This window comes from Anomaloglossus baeobatrachus, chromosome 3 (genome assembly GCF_048569485.1).
Source record: "Anomaloglossus baeobatrachus isolate aAnoBae1 chromosome 3, aAnoBae1.hap1, whole genome shotgun sequence".
NCBI lineage: Eukaryota > Metazoa > Chordata > Amphibia > Anura > Aromobatidae > Anomaloglossus > Anomaloglossus baeobatrachus.
The window spans coordinates 179,884,015-179,910,867 of NC_134355.1; the positions used below are offsets into that span (position 1 = coordinate 179,884,015).

Consider the following 26,853-nt stretch of genomic DNA (forward strand, 5'->3'; position numbering starts at 1 on the left):
TGGGGCCGATGATCACTGGAGTGCCTCTCATTTAAATGGATTGACAGCAGAACTTAAATGGTTAACAGCAGCAATCAGAGTTCAGCTCTGGTCATTACTGCTAAAGACGGCTAAACACTGCTGCTAGACACAGATGCCGGTTAGATCTGTCATTCACAATAATGATGAAGATTATAAGTGATATATAACGATAGCATTACTAACAGTGAGCTGTAAGATGATGATAATTATTACAATGACGTACACTCTCATCTCAAAAATAAATTACCAGTGCATCAACTATTTTCAAGGCAAATGGCAATAGTCTCCTATTTTATTGTTAGACAAGGAATTTATGGATGATTGGCATCCTGTTTCTCACTCAAACAATCTTTATTTAAGTTTTCTTAACAATGAAAAAATGAATGGAAGTGTAAAGGGTGGAGGGGAACATAAAATGTGAGGTATTGGGAGGTAGGTAGGGGTGGAAAAATTGGGGGATAGGGAATGCCCAAACTGGTTGGTTACAAGATACACAATTAATTGTTACAAACTTGTAGAATATATATTTCTACAATCAAGCAATGTAATAAATAATACAACTTATTAGGAATTATAGTTAATATTCCCTGGACAGGTAATTAGAAAACAAAAATCAAGTAGGATCAAATGTTTTTTGTTAAAGTGTGAATAGTTTAAACCAAGGGAACCATATTCTCGAATATTTCTCAAAGTAGCTATTCTTTAGAGAATTATTACATTCATAGATATTATGGGTGGGTAGCTTGTCAATCAACTCAGATAATGTCGGGGATCTGGTCCAACAATGTAGACCAGCTCACTCCTGTGAATCACCTGGAACCTCAGCTGACCTGGTTAACTCCGTTGTGCCCGGATCATGATGTAGGAGTCCATCCATACAAATGTGAACAACGACAAAGCAGAGTCGAGCAATAACGTGAGCAATCCAGGATGCTGTTAAAAAATGTTTCTTTCTTTTTATTCATAGATCCATTAAAATACAGTGGTCCAAGCAATTCAGAACAGCATTATCGCAGGAAAGTAGCGCAGAAAGGACAATCTTAAGTCGTAAGATTTCCCCAGCAGGACCACAGGAGACATGTCTGGCTGCCTTGTTTGCTTCTAACCGACAATCATACATTATACACATCTAAATAATTTATGATACAGTTTGTTAAACATTTAAGAACTGTCTGGCTGTCAGAAAATATCGGGAATAAGTGGACACTGTAATGCTGTCTGACAGGATCTGTGTTCTTGAGAATACTTTTTTTTTTTTTTTTAAATTGCAGTGAGTTGCAGACAGTATTGAAGCTGAGGACAAGAAGGTATCTAAAAGTGTCAGAAATAACGAGGGAGGGACGGGGGGGGAAAGCATGATTAAAAAGTAACCAGTTTTTGGTCTTATCTTATTCCAGCTACCGGTAATTACCTGAGTAGCCAGGTTTTTTCAATTCTCCATATGGTTCCACAAATATGGGTCTTTTTATTTAGTGGTAATTTTCATGGTCTTTGCCAAAGAGTCAGTGCTCAAAGGGTAATTATTTGGGATGATCGAATACCTCAAACATTCGGCTTTGTGAATATCCGACGAATAGTTTGCTGCTATGCGAATATTCGATGAACAATGTAAGTCTATGGGAAGCCCGAAAAGTTCCGAATAGTTGTTATTCGGGTTTCCCATAGACTTAGGGGTACTTTACACTCTGCGACATCGCTAGCGATTGCTAGCGATGTCAAGCGCGATAGCTCCCGCCCCCGTCGCTTGTGCTACATTTGGTGCTTGCTGCCGTAGCGAACATTATCGCTACAGCAGCGTCACACACACATACCTGGTCAGCGACGTCGCTGTGACCGCCGAACAATCCCTCCTTCAAGGGGGAGGTGCGTTCGGCATCATAGCGACATCACTGCGGCGTCACTAAGCGGCCGGCCAATAGAAGCGGAGGGGAGGGTGATGAGCGGGGCGAAACATCACGTCCACCTTCTTCCTTCCGTATTGCCAGTGGACGCAGGTAAGGAGATGTTTGTTGCTCCCGCGGTGTCACACATAGCGACATGTGATGCCGCAGGAACTACGAACAACATCGTACCGGTGGCAGCAGCGATATTAAGGAAATGAACGACGTATCAACGATCACCGTTTTGGAACGATTTTGCGATCCTTGATCGTCACTCATTAGTGTTACACGCTGCGATGTCGTTACCGGCGCCGGATGTGCGTCACTAACGACGTGACCCTGACGATATATAAGTAGCGATGTCGCAGCGTGTAAAGTACCCCTTACATTGCGCATCGAATATTCGCGAATAGTCGAATAGCGGCGAGGTATTCGGTAAATATTCGCGAATCTGAATATTTTAGGTATTCGATCATCCCTAGTAATTATGTAGAACACTTTAAAGGGACATCCTGAGACAATCTTGCGAGCACTGCCTATTGGTAAAGACCATAACAAATAGAAATACATAAAAAGGCAATCTTTACTGGAACCGGGTGGCAGATTTACAATGAAATAAAAAAAGTAAAAACTTAACAAATGTCAAATGTAAGGGTTGGAGGTCATTTGTATTTGGGTAATAGTAACCATAACATAATAAGTAGTGATGGGTGGACCCGCAGATGCTTGGGATTAGCACATTCAACCGGGTTTTAATAAAAAAACTGATTTGGGCCAGGTATTGATTCTGGATATTTGGTGGCCAGACGCGGGTCCCCATATAAGTCTATAGGAACCCAAATTAAGCACTTAAAAATGATGGTAGAAGGAATAGGGAGATTGGAGCAAGCGCTTCTTAGCAGTCTGCGCGTGGCTGAACACTGCTTTCAGGGCCGCTCACTACTTCCTGGGGGTGCTCCTTATCTTCATGTATATACACTGCTTCCCCTGCCCATCAGCAGTCCCTGTGTCTCTGATTGGTTGCAGTCAGACAGTGTCCCCAGCCTGTGTGACAGCGTGTCTGACTGCTTTCAAATACACATGATGTGTGCATCTATATTGGTGTAAAAATAAAGAAATAAAAAAAATTGGTGTAGAGTCTCCCCATATTACGATACCCAGCACAGATACAGCCCAACACCTACAGCCACCGGCCGTGTGCTTAATTTAGCTGTGTATCAAAATTAAAGGAACTGTATCCGTGTTGTTTTTTTTTTTTTTTTTTTTTAATTATTTAAATAAATACTTTTAAAAATCGTAGTGTGGTTCCCCCAATTTTGATACACAGCCATGATAAAGCAGACAACTGGGAGCTGGTATTCTCAGGCTGGGGAGACCCATGCTTATTGGGCCTCCCAGTCAAAAAATAGCAGCCGCCCAGGATTCTTCCATCCGTTAGATGCAACAAACCCGGCACTTTACTTAGCTCATCCAGATTGCCCTGGCGGGGTGGCAATTGGGGTAATAAGGGGTTAAGGACAGGTCACAGCTGCTACTAAGCCCTAGATTATTAATGGTTTGAGAAAGATAGCCTTGTCATAGACCACTTCTACCGGCGATTCTTCTGCTTCTGATTTAACGTTGATAGAGCAGCCCCTTCTCTTCCACTCAGCTCTGTCAATGGGATATCTCTGCTAATGTCATGCTGATTAAGAGCCGTCTACCCGCTACCTAATGGTAGGAAGACAGTTGTCAATCGTCATGATATCTGCAGTAACACCCCATCAACAGACCAGACTTGAGGAGGACTATATTATTGAAGACACTGTGGTGAAGAATATGAGCTGCAGGATGGCATGTGTGATGCCCTGGACTAGCCAGGTAGTCACAAACATAACATCACACACACACCCCCTCCCCTGGATAGTCAACACCAGTCAAACAAAATCCTTGTTGCCTCCTCCAGGGTCTGATGTCCACACCAGGTGGGGCGGAGCCAGGTGGTTGGCCCCACCCACCGAGGAGTTCACAGGCCTGGAGGCGGGAAAAGTAACAGATTCGAGTTGGAGTTGAAAGTGACAGGACAGAAACTGTTGGTGTCTGGGTCGGAGCCCAGGCAGTCAGCAAGGTCGGCAGACGGTGGTGGCCGTCTGCAGGAGGTAGTGCAAGTCAGCGGAACCGTAGGACCGGGGACGGGCGGTGGCCCGCCGGTACTGAGCCGGGGAGCAGATCTGCACCAAGCACAAAGGCAGGGCCATCAGACCCCGACCAGGCTAGGAGCCGCCGACAACGATCAAATCCGATAATGACCGGAATCCCAGGGGTTCCCTAACACCCAAGACCCGACAGAAGGTAACCGTCCACACAGTGAGGATAAAAAGCCACCGCCATAGGCTAGAGATACAAGGGACAGCGCCTGCGGACAAAACGGGCTCCTTCGGTTCATACACGCCGGGGAGCGGACTACCATTGGGCAACCATCGGAGTCAATACATCCACCACGATGCAGAGAAAGACAGCCACCATCAACCTGTCCGGGGAGAGCAAAGACACTGCAACCGGCTGCGGGACCCGTCCATCCAGCCGTTTGGTTTACCAGAGACTCTGTGAATCTGTGCCTGAGTGAGTACAACTCTGCCATCCGGCACCGTGCCGCGCTGCCTCCGCAACCCTGCACCCCAGCTACCCTGCCTCCCCATACCACCACCGGGCCCCGGGATCACCAACCCCTACCCACGGAGGGGGAACCAACATCCTAGCTGCTCCCTGCCATCGCTCCCGGGATACCCGTCACCAGCAGCGGTGGTGCCCACCATCACCACGACCCATGGGTGGCGTCACGGACTATCTCCCCCAAACAAACCACCCCCTTTTCACTCGTGGGCGAGGAGCGCTGCTCGAGTCCCCGGGTCCGGCCCACCGCTCGAGCCACCGAGCAGCAGCAGCCCCGGACCCGAGCATAGCGAGCGCGGCTCCTCCGCCCTCGACACATGCGCAGATGGAAAAAAATTTGAGCACACACCGATGCCGCTCCTAGTCTTTTCCACAGTGTCTTCAATAAAATTACGCTGGAGATCGCAATACACACATGTGCAGACTCCAGCGCCATTTTAATGAAGACATATTGTAAAGAAAAGGGGCACACCATAGAGGATGCAAGAGAAGGGAGAAACGCTGAGGACCCAGCCCATAAAGGCCTGCCCCCAATGCACATGTCAAGGAAAGTGCAGTGCAATTCTCAAACTTTGATTAAAGATATTTCAGCAAACAAGCATCCGATCTTTCAACAAAATATATGCTTGTATTCAGCATCCTAGAGCCGGTATGACACTGCCTTTACTTCATACAGCAGCATCCTGGTGGTTGGTTCTCTGTAACCCAATGCACAAAAATATTAAACGTTTTGGATAACCCCTTTAATGGAACACTCTCTGATGGAGCCACAATTAGCAGTGTAGCAGTCAAATATTAAAGGGGTCAGTATTCCTTTCTCTCTAGATATGAGCGAATCAATTGGATTGTAACTGAATCCTACTCAAACTTTACAAAAATCCACATTTGCCAAAATGTGGACTTTTTATTATTAACTTCTGCATAGATTCAACAAAATGGTAGCTGCTGTGCACCATTTTTCGGAACCATAAAGGGTCATTCACTCATCACCGCCTTATGTTCAGTCCTCGCTGCATTTTCTGATCCTACGCCACTCTCACTGGAATTCCCAGGTCTCTCATGATGAAATGGGATTTCCAGCTTTCATAAGGCCCAGGAGGATTCTGGGCATGTGCACAGGACACGTCATGAATGATGCCATGATGAGTAGACAGGAGAATTCCAATTTTGCCTGATCCACTCTTCTCCAGTCCTCCTTTAGTGAATATGTTTATTAATGACCTTATGGAGGACATGATGGTAGAATTTTAATATCACACTACCTTGCAGATTATACTAAACTCCTCAAGGTAATCAATACAGAAGACTATAATTTAATATTACAGAGGGATTTATGTAAGCTGCAGGCTTGGAATGAGAAATGGCTATTGGAATTTAATGCATATAAATGTAAGGTCATGAACTTGGGCTGAGGAAATAAAACGCACAATTATATACTAAATGTTAAAACACTGGGTAAAACTATAGGTGGAAAAAGACAGTCATATGGTAGGGCAAAAAATTACATTCTAGTGACCAGTGCAAAGGAGGTGCTGCCCCAGCAAATAATATCATATAATGCATTAAAAGAGGCATAGATGCTCAGGACAAGAACATAGTTTTACTTCTGTACAATTCACTAGTATCGCGTTTCCCTGAAAATCAGACAGGGTCTTATCCCCTTCACGACCGGCCGATTTTTCGCTTTCCGTTTTTTTTTTCCGCCATTCTTTTTCTGAGAGATGTAACTTTTTTATTTTTCAGTCAATATGGTCATGAGAGGGCTCATTTTTTGCAGACCAAGCTGTACTTTTAAATGAAACCATAAGTTTTACCATATAGTGTACTGGAAAATGGCAAAATTCCAAATGCAGAAAAATTGCAAAAAAAGTGCGAAAGATATTTTATTAACTGTGTTCACTATATGGTAAAACTGATGTGTGGGTATGATGCCTCAGGTCAGTGTGATTTTCGTAGACACCAAACATGTATAAGTTTACTTTTATATAAGGGGTTAAAAAAATATCGTAGCGTTCTCATTTTTCGGGATCTATCGCTCAGTGACAGCTTATTTTTTGCATCTTGAGCTGACGTTTTTAAGTGTACCATTTTTGCACAGATGCTACGTTTTGATCGCCTGTTATTGCATTTTGCGCAAAAGTTGTGGCGACAAAAAACCGTCATTTTGGTGTTTGGAAATTTTTTGCCGCTACGCCGTTTACTGTTCAGATTAATTGATTTTATATTTTGATAGATCGGGCGTTTCTGAACGCGGTGATACCAAATATGTGTATATTTTTTATTTTTTTAACCCTTTCAATTTTTTCATTTTCAATGGGGCGAAAGGGGGGTGATTTGAACTTTTAGGTTTTTTTGCTTTTTTTTTAGGTTTTTTTGCATTTTTTAAACTTTTTTTTTTTTTATCTTACTAGTCCCCCTAGGGGTATATAGCGATCAGCAATCCGATCGCTCTGCCCTATCTGCTGATCACAGCTATACAGATGTAAACAGCAGATACGCTCACTTTCTACTTCACTGGGCTCCGGACTGAGTGAAACTGAAAGTAGTTCACGTCTAGTACAGAAGTCATCAAATGACCCTGTGCTACCATGACAACCACCGGAAGTCACGTGACTACGTCACGTGACTTCCGGAATCGGGCGGTAAGTAAAAGTTTACCGCGATTGCGATCATAATGGCGCTGTCACATACTGACAGCACCATTTAAGGGGTTAAACGGCAGGAGCAGATAACGATTCTGCTCGTGCCTAGCAGGCACACATCTCAGCTATGAAAATCAGCTGAGATGTGCGCCGATCGCGGCATGCTGCGGGCGACTGACCGCGGGCAGAAACATTATGACCGCTAGGACGTAATAATACTGCCCGTGGTCGTTAAGGGGTTATATTACTTTTTGCTCCAAAATATGCACTAGGGCATATTTTCAGGAGATGTCTTATATTTTCCCAGGAACAACAATCCACATTTATTCTTGAGCAAAAACTCAACATTTATTGAAATCTAATCATGTCATCACATTTTGAAACATCAACATTTTGTGGTAATCCTATTACTGGTCAGATGCACATTTTCTTATCTGATCCGCTATTCTTATGGTGCAGAACCAGTCCAATAGTGGTGTGTACATACGATATTTACTATGGTTTAAATTATCTGCTTACATTTATTATTCTCTATGTACTCCTAAATTTACCCCAAAAGAAAGAAGACACCCCCTAAAAGAATCGCATTTACTAGACCCCACACAATTAGGCTATGTTCACACAAGGTGTTTTTTGCAGTGTTCTTTAGGCCCCCTTCACATGTCCGTGAAACACGTGCGTGTTTGTTCCGTTTCCGTATATACCGGAGACACGGACAAACATGCACCAATGTTAATCTATGATTGTGGTCACACGTGCGTTATTTCATTATGTCCGTGTGTGCGTGTCCGTGATCCGTATGTGTTTGCGTTTTGCACGGATGCATGTCCGTTATCTGCACGGAGCACGCACACGTGGACACAATGAAAGTCTATGGGTATGTGCACACACGTTAGTAAACACGTATGCATCTACCTATAGTCCGTGTCCGTTTGGTGTTTTTATTTCTAGTGATCTCGGCCATTCTTTCTATTTCTGTGTATGTCGGTCAATCTCCCTGAGTCCGTCGGTCGGTCTCTCTGGCTCTCTGTCGGTCTCTCTGTCTGTCTGTCCCTCTCTCACAGTCTGTCGGTCAGTTTCCTCCCCTCTCTCATACTTACCGTTCCCTGATCACCGGCGCGGCGCTGCACGGCATTCACACTGCTGCGGCGGCTTTTACTATTTTGAAAAAGCCGGCCACTCATTAAACAATCTCGTATTCCCTGCTTTCCCCGCCCACCGGCGCCTATGATTGGTTGCAGTGAGACACGTCCCCACGCTGAGTGACAGCTGTCTCACTGTACCCAATCACAGCAGCCGGTGGGCGTGTCTATACTGTGCAGTAAAATAAATAAATAAATAATTAAAAAAAAACGGCGTGCGGTCCCCCCCCAATTTCAATACCAGCCAGATAAAGCCATACAGCTGAAGGCTGGTATTCTCAGGATGGGGAGCTCCACGTTATGGGGAGCCCCCCACCCTAACAATATCAGTCAGCAGCCGCCCAGAATTGCCGCATACATTAGATGCGACAGTTCTGGGGCTGTACCCGGCTCTTCCTGATTTGCCCTGGTGCGTTGGCAAATCGGGGTAATAAGGAGTTATTGGCAGCCCATAGCTGCCACTAAATCCTAGATTAATCATGTCAGGCGTCTCCCCGAGATTCCTTTCATGATTAATCTGTAAATTACAGTAAATAAACACACACACCCGAAAAAATCCTTTATTAGAAATAAAAAACACAAACATATACCCTAAAAAAATGGGGGGGAAGCCAGCACTGCTTATGAGTGGGATGCAATTATGACGAGATAAAAAGTGTAACATTCACAAATTCATTCCTACTGTATCAATTCAATGAGATTTTTAGCAAATAATTGATCAATGATTTGAGCCCCCCTGCCCCGTCACGGCAAATCTCTATAAGGGGGGTCCCTACACTACAGTATATAATATACATATGTACCATGTGGTCTCGTGTGATGTGCAGGACCATATAGGAACACCACCTACCTGAGAAGTGTCAGAACCGCTCCCATGCTGCAAGGGGTGACAACTGCGAGTAGAGAGGCAGTCCAGGTGCCTGCCACTAGCACAATGTCTGAACTAGCCCCCACAGTGTCAGACCTGCAGACATGGATGAAGGGCGGAACAGCCCCAGGCAGGTGGTGCTTAAGTACTAATGCCTATGGAACAGGAGGCGGTGGCTGTGTGTGAACAGGCACCAACATGCATTTTGATGGCGACAGAAGGAATTTGCAAACCACACTGGGCGTGCACGGCATAGTGGTGGTCAACCACTTGACCAGTATACAAGAAAATGGGGGGGAAGCCAGCACTGCTTATGAGTGGGATGCAATTATGACGAGATAAAAAGTGTAACATTCAGAAACTCATTCCTACTGTATCAATTCAATGAGATTTTTAGCAAATAATTGATCAATGATTTGAGCCCCCCTGCCCCGTCACGGCAAATCTCTATAAGGGGGGTCCCTACACTACAGTATATAATATACATATGTACCATGTGGTCTCGTGTGATGTGCAGGACCATATAGGAACACCACCTACCTGAGAAGTGTCAGAACCGCTCCCATGCTGCAAGGGCTGACAACTGCGAGTAGAGAGGCAGTCCAGGTGCCTGCCACTAGCACAATGTCTGAACTAGCCCCCACAGTGTCAGACCTGCAGACATGGATGAAGGGCGGAACAGCCCCAGGCAGGTGGTGCTTAAGTACTAATGCCTATGGAACAGGAGGCGGTGGCTGTGTGTGAACAGGCACCAACATGCATTTTGATGGCGACAGAAGGAATTTGCAAACCACACTGGGCGTGCACGGCATAGTGGTGGTCAACCACTTGACCAGTATACAAGAAAATGGGGGGGAAGCCAGCACTGCTTATGAGTGGGATGCAATTATGACGAGATAAAAAGTGTAACATTCAGAAATTCATTCCTACTGTATCAATTCAATGAGATTTTTAGCAAATAATTGATCAATGATTTGAGCCCCCCTGCCCCGTCACGGCAAATCTCTATAAGGGGGGTCCCTACACTACAGTATATAATATACATATGTACCATGTGGTCTCGTGTGATGTGCAGGACCATATAGGAACACCACCTACCTGAGAAGTGTCAGAACCGCTCCCATGCTGCAAGGGCTGACAACTGCGAGTAGAGAGGCAGTCCAGGTGCCTGCCACTAGCACAATGTCTGAACTAGCCCCCACAGTGTCAGACCTGCAGACATGGATGAAGGGCGGAACAGCCCCAGGCAGGTGGTGCTTAAGTACTAATGCCTATGGAACAGGAGGCGGTGGCTGTGTGTGAACAGGCACCAACATGCATTTTGATGGCGACAGAAGGAATTTGCAACCACTTGAGGTTACCTGGATCCAGTGTTGACAGCGGGTAACCTCAGTGACAGCTCAGCTAATCGGGCTATTGTCTTCATTTGCCGCGTGGAGCTGACAGGAGCGGCAGTGTCTTCTGCAGCTCCTGTCACCTCCATGCAGCAGAGCTGGATGCGACGTTGGACCATCCTGGATTCCGCCGGACATGAAGGGCTTTTTCGGGCTGATTAAATTGTTGAACCAGGGTATATGTTTGTGTTTTTTATTTCTAAGAAAGGATTTTTTCGGGTGTGTGTGTTTATTTACTGTAATTTACAGATTAATCATGAAAGGAATCTCGGGGAGACGCCTGACATGATTAATCTAGGATTTAGTGGCAGCTATGGGCTGCCATTAACTCCTTATTACCCCGATTTGCCAAAGCACCAGGGCAAATCGGGAAGAGCCGGGTACAGTCCCAGAACTGTCGCATATAATGTATGCGGCAATTCTGGGCGGCTGCTGACTGATATTGTTAGGGTGGGGGGCTCCCCATAACGTGGAGGTCCCCATCCTGAGAATACCAGCCTTCAGCCGTATGGCTTTATCTGGCTGGTATTGAAATTGGGGGGGGGACCGGACGCAGTTGTTTTTAATTATTTATTTATTTTACTGCACAGTATAGACACGCCCACCGGCTGCTGTGATTGGGTGCAGTGAGACAGCTGTCACTCAGCGTGGGGGCGTGTCTCACTGCAACCAATCATAAGCGCCAGTGGGCGGGGAAAGCAGGGAATACGAGATTGTTTAATGAGCGGCCAACTTTTTCAAAATAGTAAAAGCCGCCGCAGCAGTGTGAATGCCGTGCAGCGCCGCGCTGGTGATCGGGGATCGGTGAGTATGAGAGAGGGGGGGAAACTTCAGTCACTCGGGGGATTAGCGGTCACCGGTGAATCCTTCACAGGTGACCGCTAATCAGTACTCGACACAGACAGAGCCGCGGTATGAGGATGAAGTCGGGTGAAGTTCACCCGAGTTCATTCTCATCGCGCAACTCTGTCGGCTGTCAGCCGACATTTATAAACGACATTGTGCATCACACACACGGACATTTCACACGGACATTCCACACGGACATTCCACGTACACATACACGTTAATTCCACATGCACACACGGACGTTCTACACACAAACACGGCTAGCATACGCAATTCACACAGATGCCACACGGACCATAAAAACGGACACAAAATCGGGATACGGACCCGAAAAACAGCCCGTAACACACGTGCGTGTTTTTCACGGAAGTGTGAAGGGGGCCTTAGATACGGATTTGCCTTAGTTTTAAGCAAACCCATGAAAATAAAAAGCAGGTTTTTACAGTTCCAGCAAAGTCTGAGATTTCAGAAATCTCATGCACACACAAATCACCTCCGGATTTTTTTGACTGTTTTGTCAACCTGCTGTGTTTTTTGCAGCGTTTTTCAAAGAATGAGCATGTCAATTCTTTGCAGCGTTGTTACCATGGTTTTGCACTGAAAACCACCCACAGAATAAAAAAAACTGCAAAAACACCACAAAAAAACACCACAAAAATCGCACCAAAAAATGCAAAAACCGCAGATGACTCCCAGGAGACATCCTGCCACAAGATCAGGTTTTGGTCAGGGAAAAAAACGCTGCAAAAACGTCCTGTGTGAATGTGCCGCCCCGTGCTCGGCAGCAGCTGAGCCGCTCGGATCCGGACCTTCAGTGGGTGGCTCGAGGGTCTCCGGACCCGGGGGTCCTGCAGTCACGTCGATCAAAAAGGGGTTGGCGGTTTGGGGACGTAGGTGTACGGCCGTAGCTGTGGTTAAGTTCGTGACGCCACCCACGGGATGTGGCGAAGGTGGACACCACCGCTGCAGTTACGGGGAACCCGGGGGAGATGTTGCGCAGCAAGTTGTTAACCCCTCCGTGGGTAGGGATGGTGGCCCCGGGACCCAGTGGGGGATGTTTGGTGGTGCAGGGAGATGGACGGCCGGAGGGCACTGATGTACTCACGATTAGTAAACACACGAGTCTCTGGTAAACCAAGGTGATGGTGGTCGGTGCCCGTAGCCGGCTGCAGTCTGGTCCCCCACCCGGTTGGTGGTTTCTGCCTTTCTCCTGCACCTGTTTTGTGATGGTGGACTACCTGCACTTGCAACTTTAGGAGTCCGCTCCCCGGCTTGTGGTTGCCTGAGGAGCCCTTTGCCCGCAGACGCTGGCACGTGGGATCTCTCTGCCGTGGCGGTGGCTTTCTATCCTCCTCGTTGGGCTGTTGCCTTCAGCCAGGACTTTAGGTGGGACAGGACCTATAGTCCTGGCCTCAATCAGTTAATTAGCTAGCCCAGAGTAGCTTCTGGAGTACCCCCCTTTGTGCTCCAGTTTCCGAGTCGGTTCCCCGGGTCGGTACCGGCGGGCCTCTACCGTGTCCCGGTCCACCACGGTTCCACAGAGCCGTCTTCCCGGCTCCTGCATACAGAGGCCTCCGTCTGCCTCCTAGCCAAAGGTACCAGGGCTCCTACCCTGGCACCTGTCAGTTAGTTTCAGGCCTGACACATGGGCCTGCTTCCACCTCACTTCACCTTCACTAACAGACTCTGTGCTTTCCCGCCCCAGGCTGTCTGAGACTCCTCGGTGAGCGTCTTCCAACCACCTGGTTCCACCCCCCTTGTGTGTCCATCAAGCTCTGAGGGGGTGACTAGGGTTTTAAATGTTTGGCTGCTGTCACCTTGTTAGGGGACTGGTGTAGTGCGGGGCCCTATCTGTGACTACCTGGCTGGTCAGGGCGTCACACTAACATATGAAGGACAACAAGAAGAGGGGATCAGCTCACTGTAGGTGCAGTAGATGATCAGGGCAGGTAGTATTCATCCGGACTCCATTGCAGTTGCACGAATACATGTGGCTGGCTTCCACAAGTTACAGGAACGAAAAGGTAAGTATCCAACACCAATATGAATAAAACTCAAAGTTTATGATAAAACGAAAAACAGCTGACACATTTCGGACTTCAGTCCTTAGTCGTCCGAAATGAGTCAGGAGTGTTCTGCGTTTTATCATAATTTTAATGATGAAATAAACTTTGAGTTCTATTCACATTGGTGCTGTATACTTACCTTTTCGTTACTGTGTGAACATAGCCTTAGAGTTGGCAAGTGAATGGTCTCTCACATACAAATCTGTGTCACTGGTCCCCCTGTGTTCTATAGCGATTGGCTCCCCCTGGTGACTGGAAGCAGTATCACTTGTGAAAATTGATACTGGTAATAGATCTGTCTGTGAGAGCTGCAGTGCAATGCAGCTGGAACAGCGAGGGACCTGACAGTGACGCAGATCTGTGTGAGAGCCATCCACCATGAGCACTTGCCAACTTTACTTGTTTAAGGTCTGGTGAATGTGATTTTTTTTTTCCTTTTTTGGTTGAGGGGTGTCTGCTTTATTTTGGGAATGTTTGCTTTCTTTGATATAGAGTCCTTCTGTATTCTTTAACTTTTTAGCTGCTTGGACACTTCCTTATGGAACTGCAACTAGGGCTTATTTTTGGAGTAGGGCTTATATTTTAAACATACTCCAAAACCCCCCAAAAATTCTACTAGGGCTTATTTTCAGGTCAGGTCATATTTTCGGGGTAACAGGGTACTAACACACTTAGAATACGGTGTACAATTTTGGGTTACAGTGCATATGGAGAGAGCTGAACTACAGCGGGTGCAGAGAAGAGCAATCAAGATTATTAAGGTAACCTGCAGTATTAATACAAGTTATTAAACATGCCGTTATTCAGTTTGGGAAAACAAATGCTTAGGGGCGATCTTATTAAATTGTACAAACACAGTTAGGGCCATAAATATTTGGCCAGTGACCGAATCTTTGTGATTTCGGCTCTGCATGTCACTATTTTATATTTAAAATGAAACAACTGAGATGCAATTGAAGTGGAGACTTTCAGGTTTAATTAAAAGAGATTGAACTAAAATATCCTGTAACACATTTAGGAATTGCAATTATTTTTCTACAAAGCCTCCTCATTTCAGGGGCTCAAAAGTAATTGGACAAATTAACTTTACCATAAATAAAATGTTCATTTTCAATACTTTGTAGAGAATCTGTTGCAGGCAGTGATGTCACCAAACACTGGGTTTCCTCCTTTGTGATGCTTTGCTGGCCTTTACTACAGCTAATATTAGTTGTTGTGTGTTGGTGGGTCTTTCTGCCTTAAATTTTGTCTTATGCATGTGAAATGCAGCTTGATGCGGTTGAGATAGGGTGACTGACTCGGCCATTGCAGAATATTCCACTTCATTGACTTAAAAAACGCCTGGGTTACGATTACAGTATGTTTTGGGTCTTTGTCCATCTGTACTGTGATGTGCCGTCCAATGAACATTGCTGCATTTGGTTGAATCAGAGCAGAAAGTATCACTGTGTACACTTCAGAATTCATCCAGCTGTTTCTGTCTGCAGTCCCATCATCAATAAACTGTCACGTGTAGTTTTGCACAAACTTCGCTTACTGTCATGGTGGCATTTGACTGTTCAGATTGCAGATTCTAACACTCTGCCCAGTGGTTTCCCTGGTGTCTGGGATCAACACAGGCAGACCTTTTGTGTGCTGATTCATAGGCAGGCGAGCAAGAGCTAATCTCTGCTAGTCTGGATGCTCCTGTAATCACATGTTGTAGGGAGACTTATCACATCTGCTCCTCTCCTAGTTATACTGTTGGAATCCTTCTGCCCATTCCAGGTATAGTTTGTTCTTTGTTGGTCTGTGAGGTATGGTGTCCCAGAATCTCTTTGGTGAAAGTTGTGTTTAGTGGTGCTGTTTGCTTGGTGCGGTTGTGTAGTGTACCCCTGTATTGTACTTTTTTCCTGCTCTTAATTTCCTCCTGAATCCCTTATTGTCTTATCCTGTGTCTGTGCTGTGTGACTGATTTTTAGGATTTCCCTGGTCTAGCTTTTTCCCTGGATTCATCATACTTGTCCCGTCACTCCCTGGGGGGGATGGTGGAGGGGGAGGGGGGATTAGAACAGACTGGTCAGGAGCAGGGCCAGGAAGAAGACTCAGAGGCCTCTCAACCATTAGGAGTATCCCTGAGAATAGGGATAGCATAGAACCCCCAAGGGTTCCCCGCTATCCCAAAGTCATTGTAACATTAACACTAGTGATCCAGTGTACAGATTATTCTTAGTTTCATCTGTCCAGAGAATACTTTTCCAGAACTCAGCTAGCTTCTTTAGATGTTTTTGGCAAAGTCTAATAAGGCCGTTCTAGTTTATGGTTGATAACTGGTTTGCAGCTTGTGATGAACTAAACTCTCTGTATTTGCTCTCATGAAGTCTTCTCTTTATGGTAGACAGAAACACCTACTTCCTGGAAAGTGTTCTTCACTTAGGTGGATGTTGTGAAGGGGTTTTTCTTCACCATGGAAAGGATTCTACGATTATTCAGTACTATTGTCTTCCATGGATGTCCACCCAACTGAATATGAAGGAAAAATGCAGAGATGTTACTAATCATCCCTTTACACGTTGGCCTGCAACTATGAAAAGAGGACATCTTCCAGGGAAATAAGATTTAATCATCAGACGAGGATGATTCTTACTGTATGAGCAGTGAGATGAAAGAACGCTCTATCACAACATGTGGTAATGGTTGATTCACTAAAAAATTTCAAGGAGGGCCTGGATGCCTATTTTGAAAAATATAATATTACAGGTTATAACTCGTAGGTACTAGATTCTGTGATGGAATGTTGAGCCCGAGAACTAGTCTAATGTGGGGTCCAGAAACAATTTTTCCCCTCATGTAGGACAGTTAGTATCTGCCACATGGACTTTTTGTCTTCCTCTTGATTAACATGCCAGGATAAATGTTGAACTCAATGGATTTGTGTCTTTTTTCTTTCTTAAAGCTTTGAAACTACATTATGGTTTGTACAAACCTTATAAAAACACAATAAAATGCTTACATTTGCTTCCCAGATATTTCTACAAAAACTCAGAAATCGGTGTTTTCTTCTTATTATCTTGTCCAGCACTGTGCAGTTGCTTTGATGCTGTCAGTGTTCTGGTGGACTGAATTACCAAGGTACAGTACTACTTAAGATGTTGTGTTGTTCAGCATAATAGATATGTGATAATACTGAAGCACAAATATTGTGTAAAGAAAAATGTATATAAAAAAGTTTTAATACTTTTGAGTATAAATATACTTTAAAAATAATTAGTTTTATGACAGACTTTTTTTTTCTATCAACATTAGTATAGGCTTTACTTTACAATAACTTGGGTACCTAGGATCTTAAATCATTTTTTATTCCTTTTTAAAGCAGTTGGGATGAACAAAAAGCAATTCTGGAAATTTTTTAAACAGCAGTTACTGTATAGAATAAAATACATAAATACACAATAAAAGTTTATTGTATAGCTCAGTGTAACTTTATACAGTGCAATTACAAAGACATAAAATTGTAAATTTTTCTTATTAAAATCACTTAAAAAAATCTTTTTATTTTATGAATGAATGATAGAGGGCTACCATGCTTCCTAAATGAAAAACCTAAAAAGGAGTGGACAACTGACCAAATGTACTAGGTACAGTCACAATCACCTAGTACTAAATCAATAAGGATTTTTACTACTCAAATACTAAATAATGAAAAATTTAACTAGAATAGTATCAATAGAGGTATTAGGATGGTGGAATACTCTGTTCAAAATTGTGATAACCAGTTCCAGGACAGCAGGGAAAAGTCCCACACTACCCATGAAAGCAATCTATGAAACCACCCTGTAGACAATGGCATTTTCACTGGACTTATCTCTCAGCCACATTGAAGTGCCAGGTTCAATACCCACAAGTGCATCTCAATAAATTAGAATATCATCAAAAAGTCAATTTCAATAATTCAATACTAAAAGAAAAACACATACAGTGGAACCTTAGTTTATGAGTAACCCGGTTGGCGAGCATTTTACTATATGAGCAAAGCTTGCTGTAAATTTGTAAATCAGTTTACAAGCAAGCTTTGCTGTATGAGCAAATACCGCACACACTTCCGGTTCCGTTCTTTCACCATGCTCTGATCCGCTCTTGCAGTCCGCACAAACACATACAAACACGCAGAAACACGCACAAACAGACACATATTATGCTCATCTTACCTTCCATTCTATCGCCAGCCTCATGGTTCTTGTAGTTCGCCGGTACAGGATGTGTATCGGGTAACCATCGCAACGATGGAGGAACTACAGTGGACCTACACCAGCAGATGACATGGCTCCCCAAACCATCACTGATTGTGGAAACTTCACAGTAGACCTCAAGCAGCTTGGATTGTGTGCCTCTCCACTCTTCCTACAGACTCTGGGACTGTCACATCGTCATGTGCATAGCGACAGTCTCAGGGCTAGCTCTCATCTTTTCATCTAGACCATACACTTTAAACGGGTTGTCACTTTCTTTTGCAACAGCAAACTGCTCAGCTGGCAACAATTAATCAATTGTCAGCTTGGATTTAAGCCCTCTGCTTCCTGGGTATGGTGCTGGTTATTCTATTCACTTGGAAGCTGGTCTAGGAGCAGAGAGGACATGGAGCTTGCTGCTGTACTGTCTGCTGTGGTTGGTGGAAGTTGTTGTTTTTGTTCTACCTTCCTTCCCTTGTTATTCCTTACCCGTATTACCTATGTTGCTCCTGTCCTGGTGTAGGTTTTTTGGTGTGTATGTGTTTTATTTGGCCCCTGTTTGTCTTACCTTGTTGGGTTTTTGGGGGATCCCCATCCCGGTTAGTTCCCTGGGTGGTGGGGACATAGTTGTCAGGGCCTGGACAGGAGACAGGACTACACTGGAGACTCGACCCTGACTACCTTCTAGTCTAACATCGGGATAAAGGACAGCACAGGGTCCCCAGATTTAGGGTTAGCCTAGTAGCCCCTGCATCATCCTTACTGTTCCCGTTACAGGCACCTTGATTTCCAAATGAAATTCAAAATTTACTTTCATCTGAAAATAACACCTTGGACCACTGAGCAACAGTCCAGTTCTTTTTCTCCTTGTCCCAGGTAAGAAGCTTCTGGCATTGTCTATTGGTCATGAGTGGTTTGACACAAATAATGCAACAGTTGTAGCCCATGTCCTGGATATGTCTATGTGTGGTGGTTCTTGAAGCACTGACTCCAGCAGCAGTTCACTCCTTGTGAATCTCCACCAAATTTCTGAATGGCCTTTTCTTAACAATCCGATCAAGGCTTCAGTTATCCTGGTTGCTTGTGCACCTTTTTCTACCACACATTTTCCTTTCACTCAACTTTTCATTAATATGCTTGAATACAGTACTCTGTCAACAGCCAGCTTCTTTAGCAATGACCTTTGGTGGTTTACTCTCCTTGTGGAGTGTGCCAATGATTGCCTTCTGAACATCTGTCAAGTCAGCAGTCTTACCCATGATTATGTAGCCTACTGAACCAGACTAAGGGACCATTTTAAACACTTAGGAAGCCTTTGCAGGTGTTTTGTGGTAATTATTCTAATTTTCTGAGATAACGATTTTTGGGTTTTCATTGTCTCTAAAGGCCGCTTTACACACTGCGATATCGGTACCGATCGCTGCCCGTGTCGCACAACATCGCCCAGACCCGTCACACGGACTTACCTTCCCTGCGACGTCGCTGTGACCGGCGAACCACCTCCTTTCTAAGGGGGCGGTTCGTTCAGCGTCACAGCGACGTCACAGCAGCGTCAATGAACCGCCGCTCAATAGAAGCGGAGGGGCGGAGATGAGCGGAACGTAACATCCCGCCCACCTCCTTCCTTCCGCATTGTGGCCGGGACGCAGGTGAGGTTCCTCGTTCCTGCGGTGTCACACGGAGCGATGTGTGCTGCCGCAGGAACGAGGAACAACTTTGTTACTGCTGCAGTAACGATATTTGAGAATGGACCCCCATGTCACTGATGAGCGATTTTGCACGTTTTTGCGACGATGCAAAATCGCTCATAGGTGTCACACGCAACGGCATCGCTAAAGCGACCGGATGTGAGTCACAAAATCCATGACCCCAATGAGATCACTTGAGCGATGTCGTAGCGTGTAAAGCCCGCTTAAGCCATAATCAACAATGTTAACAGAAATAAACACTTGAAATAGCTCACGCTGTTTGTAATGACTCTATATAATATACGTGTTTCCCTTTTTGTATTGAATTACTGAAATAAATTACCTTTTTTATGATATTCTAATTTATTAAGATGCACTTGTAGGTATTGAACCTGGCACTTCAATGCGGCTGAGAGATTTATAGCAAGTCCAGTGAAAATTGCATGGTCCACAGGGTGGTTTCATAGATTGCTTCCATGGGTAGTGTGGGTCTTTTTTCTGCTTTCCTGTCGTGCAAGATCAGTGGGGAGCGCTGGTATGCACTGCACAAGGGAGTGCCCCAGCGGGGGGAATCTTGGCTGTGTTAATAGCACCGTACTTTGACTGCTGTGATGTCACGCACTAAAGGAGACTCACTACGGATGCCTGTAGATTTGCGTAAGTATTTTTGCAAGGTACAGGGATCTATAGAGAGCTTGCATTAGTGTGTAACGTCACAGCAGTCAATGTATGTTGCTATTCTACACAGCTGAGACACCGGTGGCCGAGGCGCTCCCCTGTGCAGTACGTACCAGCGCTCCCCACTGATCTTGGATGGCAGGACAGCAGGAAAAAGGCCCACAGTACCCATGGAAGCAATCTGTGAAACCACCCTGCAGACAAAGCCATTTTCACTGGACTTACCAAACATCTCAGCCACATTGAAGTAAGTGCCAGGTTCAATACCTATTAATCAGGCAAACTGCAGTGTCAATTTATCGCAATTTTGAACAGGTTATTCCACCATCCTATTAGCCTCTATTGATACTATTCTAGTTTAATTGTTTTCATTATTTAGTATTTAAGTACTAAAACTCCTTATTGATTTAGTACCAGGTGATTGTGACTATACCTAGTACATTTGGTCTTTTGTCCACTCCTTTTTATGTTTTTTGTTTAGGAAGCATGGTAGCCCTCTATCATTGTTTCACCTTTATCCCCAGTTGGTTAACACACAGAACCATCTGGCTACCAGCAACTCCTGTCACCACCCTTTAGCGCTGTTTCTTTCTCTTTTTATTTTATTAGTTTTTACCATTTTTTTCTTTACTATGTAGGTTACATAATGGTAAAGTAGATTAAACACCACAAGCATGATAATCTGATGAGTGGGGTGACTCTATAGTTACACCCCAGCATGTGAATGTGAGGCTGGTTTACAGATTTATATGATAATTCTTATGGCACACACTTTTTAAAGATGGAAAAAAAAATTTAAGTTAAGTTAGTGACAGCTGTACAAGTGATGAATGAGTGTGCTCGGCACTGCTGGATACTCGATCGAGCATCAGGGTGCTCGGGTACACTCATTACTCAGCCAAGGATCACAAGTTGCTCAAGCACAATACTCAAGTCCACGCCCAGTATGTTTTGAAGCTGTTAGACAGCCATTCAACATGCAGGGATGGCCTGCCAATCACGATAATGCAATAGCAATGTTGGCTGCTGACTTTACTCTGATTGGCCGGTCGCAACGCATCAATGGGTCTTAAGTGATATCTGGGGGCACGATGCTGGGCATACTGTCCTCTGGAAGCAGTTCAGGGAGAGCTGATGCAAGAGGGAGAGTGTGGATTAGAGCAGGGTTTGTACACTTGCACCCTTTAGTGCATTTCATGTGACACTAAAGGGTGTTATTAGCCTTGTTTAACTTGATAAATATATAAATAAATAATTATAAAGGTGTGGGGTCCACCCTATTTTTAATACTCACATTAGATGCTCTAATTCTAACACTTTATTTGACTCTTCCCGATTGCCCAAGTGCAGTGGCAATTGAGGTAATGGTTTTTGAGGTTGATGTGATGTGTGTAATGTCAGCTAGCATCAAGCCCTGGCATTAGTAATGGAGAGGTGTTTATCAGAGATCCCCATTATTATAGCGGGCTTTACACGCAACGACATCGCTAACGAGATATCGTTGGAGTCATGGAATTCGTGACGCACATCCGACCTCGTTATTAGCAACGTCGTTGCATGTGAAACGCACGAACGACCGTTAACGATCAAAATTACTCACCTAATCATTGATCGTTCTAAACCCGATTATCATTGCTGTTGCAAGACGCAGGTTGTTCGTCGTTCCTGCGGCAGCACACATCGCTATGTGTGACACCGCAGGAACGAGGAAGATCACCTTACCTGCGGCCGCCGGCAGAGGAAGGAAGGAGGTGGGCGGGATGTTCCGGCTGCTCATATCCGCCCCTCCGCTTGTATTGGGAGGCTGCTTACTGATGCCACTGTGATGCCGAACAAACCGCCCCCTTAGAAAGGAGGCGGGTCGCCGGCGACAGCGACGTCGTTAGGCAGGTAAGTATGTGTGACGGGTGTTAGCAATGTTGTGCACCACGGGCAGCGATTTGCCCGTGACGCACAACCAATGGGGGAGGGTACTTTCACCAGCAACATCGCTAGTGATGTCGCTGTGTGTAAAGCCCGCTTATTACCCAGTAAGTAAAAAGAAAGAAAGACACATAAAAATAGTTTATTTGAATAAAGTACAGCTATTCACCGACACCCAGTAGTGTCGACAACTCTCATCAGAGCCACTGGCTCAAAGCTGCACTAAGCGAGACCCGCTGCCTATGATGAAAGTTGTCATTACTACCCAGCACCTGTGAATAGCTGTACTTAATTGCTATTCACAGTCACCTGAGCTGCATTTGAAGATTGTAGATTAAGACGAAGCTTTGCAGGAACATTTTCGATAATAAATTGGTGAACGAGGGATAATGTGTATTCAAATAAACTATTTTTGTGTGTGTCTTTTTTCTTTTTACTTATTGGGTTAGTAATTGGGGTGTCTGATAGACACATCTCCATTACTAACCCCTGGGCTTGATGCCAGCTGACATTATGCAGCTGACATCAACCTCCCCAAAATCACTCTGATTGCCATGGCAGAAGGGAAATTGAGAAGAGCCGGGCAAAGTACCAGAATTGGTGCATCAAATGGAAGCCGGGGCTGCAATCAATGGATCATTTGTCTTGTGTATTCCATGGCCATCATGAACCTCTTTGTACTTGTTCAAAAGAAATTAGCTACAAGTACTTTTTGTAGGGCTTTCTATATAGTTAAAACATCACAGAAGCTCAGAATTAGATGAGTAGGCAAATGGCCTCTTTGAAGAGGAAGAGTACTGGAACTCTAGTGCTATTTATTGGATTTAGCAATCCCAACAGTATGTGGTTGGAACTGGATGCATGTGAGACCAAGTCTGGCAGTGATATTCACCTGTTGATAAAAAGGGGTACATTTTCTCCTTGAGGAGATACAAAGAAGACTCATGGAATATAGGTTAATAATGACCTTGTCAACAGATTTCACAATATGCTGTAATAGCTAAAAGACACAATTACACATTTGTAGATGTAATTATTTTTAATGCTATTCTCATTATGTGGTTTCTCAGGTAGCGATTTAGCTTGAACTTCTGGTAACAGCATTTTGAGATCTGCTTTGCAGAGGCCTCATGGATCAATAATCTTTGATTTATTGACTTCCATAGAAAAACTTTCTATGCACGTTCTGAGATCTGTGCAAAGGTCATTGAGCAGGTAGGGTGAGAAGATGAACTCTATGCATCACCTTATGTGAAGGGTGGATTCTGTGGTCATTTTATCCAACCTGTAATAGTTATCCCCTTCAACCCAAGCGATTTTCCAGTTTTCGTTTTTTGCTCCCCTTCGTCCGAGAGCCATAACTTTTGTATTTTGATGTCAATCTTGTCATATGAGGGTATGGTTGTACTTTTGAATGAAATCATTAGTTTTATCATATAGTATACTGAAAATGAAAAACAAAATTCCAAGTTCGATGAAATTGCAAAAAAAAGTGCAATTGCCCGATTATTTGAGATATTTTATTCACTGTATTCAATAAATGGTAAAACTGAAGTTTCGATGTGATGCCTCAGGTCGGTACAATGAAAAATGATGTTTCTGCACTCAGGAGAAGTCGAGGTGCACGTGAAATTGGGTACCCCAAAATCACACATAGTAATGCACTCTCTAGAAATTCATGCAATAATAGGATTTATTGTGATATATACAAAACATAGAGTATTAGGCGACTTGTCACAAGGGACATTTCGACCCATTCGGGTCTTTTTCAAAAAGTTGCTGATAAAGGAATATACATACATACATGTAAAACAATTATACAAACTGGACAATATATACAATATATACAAAAGCAAAAACAATCAATGGCAGTGGTATAGGGGTGACCGCCCTCAAAGTTCTGCCAATCTGGGTATAACATTCTCTATAAGTTTTGTAAACACAAAGGAATACAAAGGGCAAAGCACAATACATGACAGTAAGGTAGAGAAATCAAAAATAGTTTACAGTTACCAGCAGAAAACATCAATTAAGGTCATGCTTAGGAAAAATTAGTTGGAAGAAGGTAGGAATTGAATAAGTTACACCAACGGTTACCTGTGGGAGAGGTTCCAGAATCTAGGATAGTGCCTGTGTTGCATGTGTGCATATGGAGGAAACTGAGCTCTATTTGTGTTACACCGGCAGAAAATGCTATGTGATTATGTGATCATTGGTGGTAATGTCTGTCAGTCACCGTATGTTAAGCACCTACTGCGCATGTCTATGACGTCGGGCGGCAGGTGTGTCAGGTCAGTACGAGTTTGTAGATACCGAACATGTATACTTTTACTTTTATCTAAGGGGTTAAAAAAATTGAGAAGTTTGTTTAAAAAAAGAATTCTGCTTTTGGCACCATTTTCCGTGACCCATAGTGTTCTCATTTTTTGGGATCTTGGGCTCAGTGATGGCTTCTTTTTTGTGTCTTGAGCTGGCATTTTTAATTATTAAATTTTTGTGCAGATGTGCTGTTTTGATCACCTGTTATTGCATTTTTAAAAAATTTTGCACCGACCCAAAAATATAATTTTGGTGTTTGAAATTTTTTTCTTGCCACACCATATACTGATCAGATTAATTGATTTTATATTTGGATAGATTGGGCATTTCTAAACACGGTGATACCAAATATGTGTTTATTTTTTTAACAGTTTTATTTTGTGGGACGAATGGGGGGTGATTTGAAGTGATAGGTTTTTATTTTTTTCAAATTTTTAAAAACTTTTTTTTTTACATATTTTATCTATTTTACTAGTCCCCCTAGGAGACTTTATTACTGCACAGTCTGATTGCTTGTCATTTCTACTGATCAGAGCTGCACAGAAGAAATGCTGCGTTCTTGTTACAGCCAGCAGTCTGTCGGTTCGAACAGGAAATACGTCATGACTACCATGGCAACCATTGACTCCCCGTGCATCATGTAGCCTTCGATGGCGGTAGGGAACGGTGCAATCTCCGCTACGGCCATTTAAATCGCACTGTCTCATTTTAACAGCGTGATCTAAGGGGCTAACAAACGCAGGTGGATTGCGGATCCACCCGTGCCTGATAGCTTCACATGACTGCTGTTCAAATCAGCAGACATGTGCAGGAATTACCACCGGCTCACTGCAGCAGCCGGTGGTGATTACTCCAACATGACCAATGACATATCAGTACATCATGGGTCGTGTAGGGGTTATGTTATGTGCACATGTTTAAGATTTGGTGCAGAAATGTCTGCACCATTTCTGATTCTATTGGCAGAGAAAACGCAGAGGTTAAAACGTGCATTTTTGGTGCATTTTTGACATGTCTAGTGCAGATTTTTCCCATTCGTTAGAACTGGTGTAATCTGCAGCAAACACACTGAATGAGCTGACATGCTGTAGATTTATTTCTGCACCAATTCTGCAAGGGGAAAATACTCAACGTCTGCATTACACTGCAGGATTCTCATGGACTTTACTGTCAGCAGGATTCCCTTCAGGGTTTTAACAAATCTGCACTCAAAAATGGCTTAAACACAATAAAATCCAATGTGTACACACAGCCTAATAAGGTGGTTTTATAGAGGACAAGTCATAACTAAAGTGAATGTGTCTTAAAAAAAGAACTAATTTTCAAGTACACTTTTATGTTTAATGTATTATTTGAAAACTGTGGGTTTATTTTTATTTTATTTTTTATAAAACAATCTATAGTAAAAAAAATAAAAATAAATAAATCTTGGAATTTTCATACTGATCACTGGGAATATTTTAGACTCCTAAATGTTTTTTATTTTTATTCTTTACTTTACTCAATTATATAGCACCATTACCTTCGACAGCTCTTTAAAGACATGATCATTACTGTCGCCTCTGGTGCTCATAATCTAATTTCTTTATCAGTATGTCTTTGGAGTTTGCCACAATTATCAAAAGGTAACAAATAATGAGGACTCTCTGCTAAAGGTATTTAAGGGAATTTGCTCTCAAATTCCTGTTTCTTTTCATAACAGAGTCAGCGATCTTTACAGGCAAAGAAAAGCACTAACAGATGTAGTGACAGATGCTGATCAGCCATTAAGAAAACACGGCAGGTATCTGATCTTCATCAGGCTGAAAAACCGGCATAGGGATCAGCAAATGTAAAAAACACAGCTTGCTGAAATTATCCTACCAATTAAAACATAGGGCACTTACTGTAAGCCTCCGTTACAGCGGGCACTGTGGAACAGTTGCCTTGTGACACTCATGTCCGAACATAATTTATTACTCAGATTTTGGATATATAGAGCTATACTGATCATCTTCCTATTCATTTAATCTTTCTTTTATTCCATCTTTGTTACATTTTTGAACATCATAGGGCATGGGTGCACGACATCTTTTTCAGGCAGAAACTTTTCTTCTTTATTTAATGGAGGGAAAAAACTAACAAGAAAACAATGGTTGAAAAAGATGTCACAAAATACATGAAAATCCACCAAAAACACTCAGGAAACTACCTAAAAAGCAACCCGAAAAATGCTTCAGAAGGAAATATTCAAATGGTCTCTTCAGGGAGAAAAGAGGTGAATTCTAGTGCCACCTATTGGAAGTTGCAATTCTAAAAATCAAAAGTGGCCCTTTAACGAGCCTTTTCATATGACTTAGGATTAATGCCAGATCAGAACCTAAATTTTCAGACATGGTGTTTTGGGGTGATTGCCCCTCGTCAGTGTAAAATATGAGATCTGATCTTGCTGTATGAGAAGCTATAGTGGGGTCTAAGAGGAAAATTTTTCTCCTTGCGGAGACTGACAAACCAATCTGGCTGCCATTGAGGAGACTTATAGCT

At 43.7% G+C, this 26,853-nt stretch overlaps 1 protein-coding gene across 6 annotated transcripts in view; it reads right to left on the reverse strand.

Annotated features, from left to right (window-relative positions):
• The window catches only part of SMYD3 (SET and MYND domain containing 3), a 1,114,514-nt gene that overhangs the window by 228,381 nt on the left and 859,280 nt on the right, over nt 1–26,853 (reverse strand). The window contains exon 11 of one of the 6 annotated variants that reach the window (XM_075339605.1): nt 15,809–16,016. The exons of the other annotated variants lie outside the window; for them this stretch is intronic. Within the exon in view, the coding sequence (XP_075195720.1) occupies nt 15,989–16,016 (28 nt within the window). The 3' untranslated portion in view covers nt 15,809–15,988. Of the gene's footprint in view, nt 1–15,808; nt 16,017–26,853 lie in introns of those variants that run through there. 6 annotated transcript variants of the gene reach the window in all.